At 46.9% G+C, this 1,702-nt stretch overlaps 1 protein-coding gene across 1 annotated transcript; it reads right to left on the minus strand.

The window, feature by feature from the left end:
* Nucleotides 1-4: 4 nt before the first annotated feature.
* LOC116380446 (AMSH-like protease) lies at nt 5-1,686 on the minus strand (the record flags this gene model as incomplete). The annotated part of the gene is made up of 5 exons (XM_031842366.1): nt 1,328-1,686; nt 1,085-1,160; nt 503-598; nt 194-412; nt 5-64 (listed from the first exon to the last, which is right to left on the minus strand). Coding segments are annotated over exons 1-5 (594 nt in total), but the record flags the coding sequence as incomplete, so codon positions are not given.
* Nucleotides 1,687-1,702: the final 16 nt, after the last annotated feature.

Here is a 1,702-nt window from a genome sequence, read left to right on the forward strand (position 1 = left end):
AGGCTCTGATTGGCTGCCGAGACAGACAGGAGCCATCCGTCACCTCAGGCACTTTGGTCTCCACCTAGAGGACGAACACGTCACTGCAGAAATACTACTTGTACTACTGATACACGGTGTTAGTACTACTGATACACAGTAATATTACTACTGATACACGGTGTCAGTATTACAGTGTTGCCTGATCTGTCACCTTAGGCTCCTCCTCCTCTCCTCTCCGATTGGCCAGCTCCTGCCGCCTCAACTGGTCCTCGAAGTAGCGAAACTGCTCCGATTCGATCTGCATGCGTCGCAGGGCAGCGACACGCTGCCGCTCCTCCAATAAGAGGCCACGCCTCCTGTCCTCGCCCAATAGGGAGAGACGCTGCAGCTGATGACCACACACATCCACCGCCACTGCCGCCGCCTGGCTCTGAGACAGGAAGTCCCTTTTATTCATCATTTAATCTGATTTAATCTGATCAAACACACGATGCGATCTGATTGGTCGAGACACACACACCTGGGCTCTGAGGTACTCGGTGTGTTCCCTGCTGTATTTCTCCTGAAGACGTTTCTTCAACTCGTCTTTACGAGGAAACGCAACTTCCTGAAGTTTCTATAGAGACAAAGACGGAACATAAATACTACTAATGATGCTAATGTTAGCATTGGTAATGCTACTAGACAGGAAGTAGCTGTACCTGCACATAACCACACACACTGAAACCAAAGAGGTCTGGGGACTAGATGTAGAGGTCTGGGGACTAGAGTTAGAGGTCTGGGGACTAGAGTTAGAGGTCTGGGGACTAGTTGTAGAGGTCTGGGGACTAGAGTTAGAGGTCTGGGGACTAGTTGTAGAGGTCTGGGGACTAGATTTAGAGGTCTGGGGACTAGATGTAGAGGTCTGGGGACTAGATTTAGAGGTCTGGGGACTAGATTTAGAGGTCTAGGGACTAGTTGTAGAGGTCTGGGGACTAGAGTTAGAGGTCTGGGGACTAGTTGTAGAGGTCTGGGACTAGTTGTAATACTTCAACTTGTACTTTGTGTATCTAGCGAACACTAACACATCTCCTTATTACTAATAATCGATATTAATATTGACCTTCATGATGAGCTGCTTCTCTGGAAGGCTGCAGTTGTGATAGTCTCTGTGAGCGGGCAGCTTCTCTACGAACAGACTGAACACATGTCCTCAATAAATACATGAAACAATAACTAAATGAAACAAGAGTAAATAAATGAATACAAATAAAATAAATAAATAAGTAAATCTAAGATAAGTAAATGAATCTAAGATAAGTAAATGATGACTGAAGCAGTGTTCGTGGCGCGCTGCAGGTCTCACGTGATGAACTTGGTGTAGAGGACATAGGCGTTCTCCAGACTCCCCTCCTGAAGGTAAACCTCCGCCATGCGCTCCATCTCCACTCCAGAGCGGAGGTATCTTCTGGGAGCAACGTCCTCGTTGAGCTCCACGCTGCTCCCCATCTTCCCGAGCGCTCGCACGCGTTCCGCCGCCGACAACGACACGTCGGTGTAGTCCGGCTCCGCCGCCAGCTTCTTCTGCACGAACACACGGAGAGCCAATCAGATGCATCGATTATCTTCAAGGAGGAATTGTGTCTTATTGTTAAGTGAATAACAACAAACAATAAGAGAAAATAACAATAGTCAGAATAGAAATAATACAATAAAAGTATAAAAACGCTATGTTGAAAAT

The sequence above is a fragment of the Anarrhichthys ocellatus genome, unplaced genomic scaffold (assembly GCF_004355925.1).
Source record: "Anarrhichthys ocellatus isolate YVR2014 unplaced genomic scaffold, GSC_Weel_1.0 scaffold7254, whole genome shotgun sequence".
Lineage (NCBI taxonomy): Eukaryota > Metazoa > Chordata > Actinopteri > Perciformes > Anarhichadidae > Anarrhichthys > Anarrhichthys ocellatus.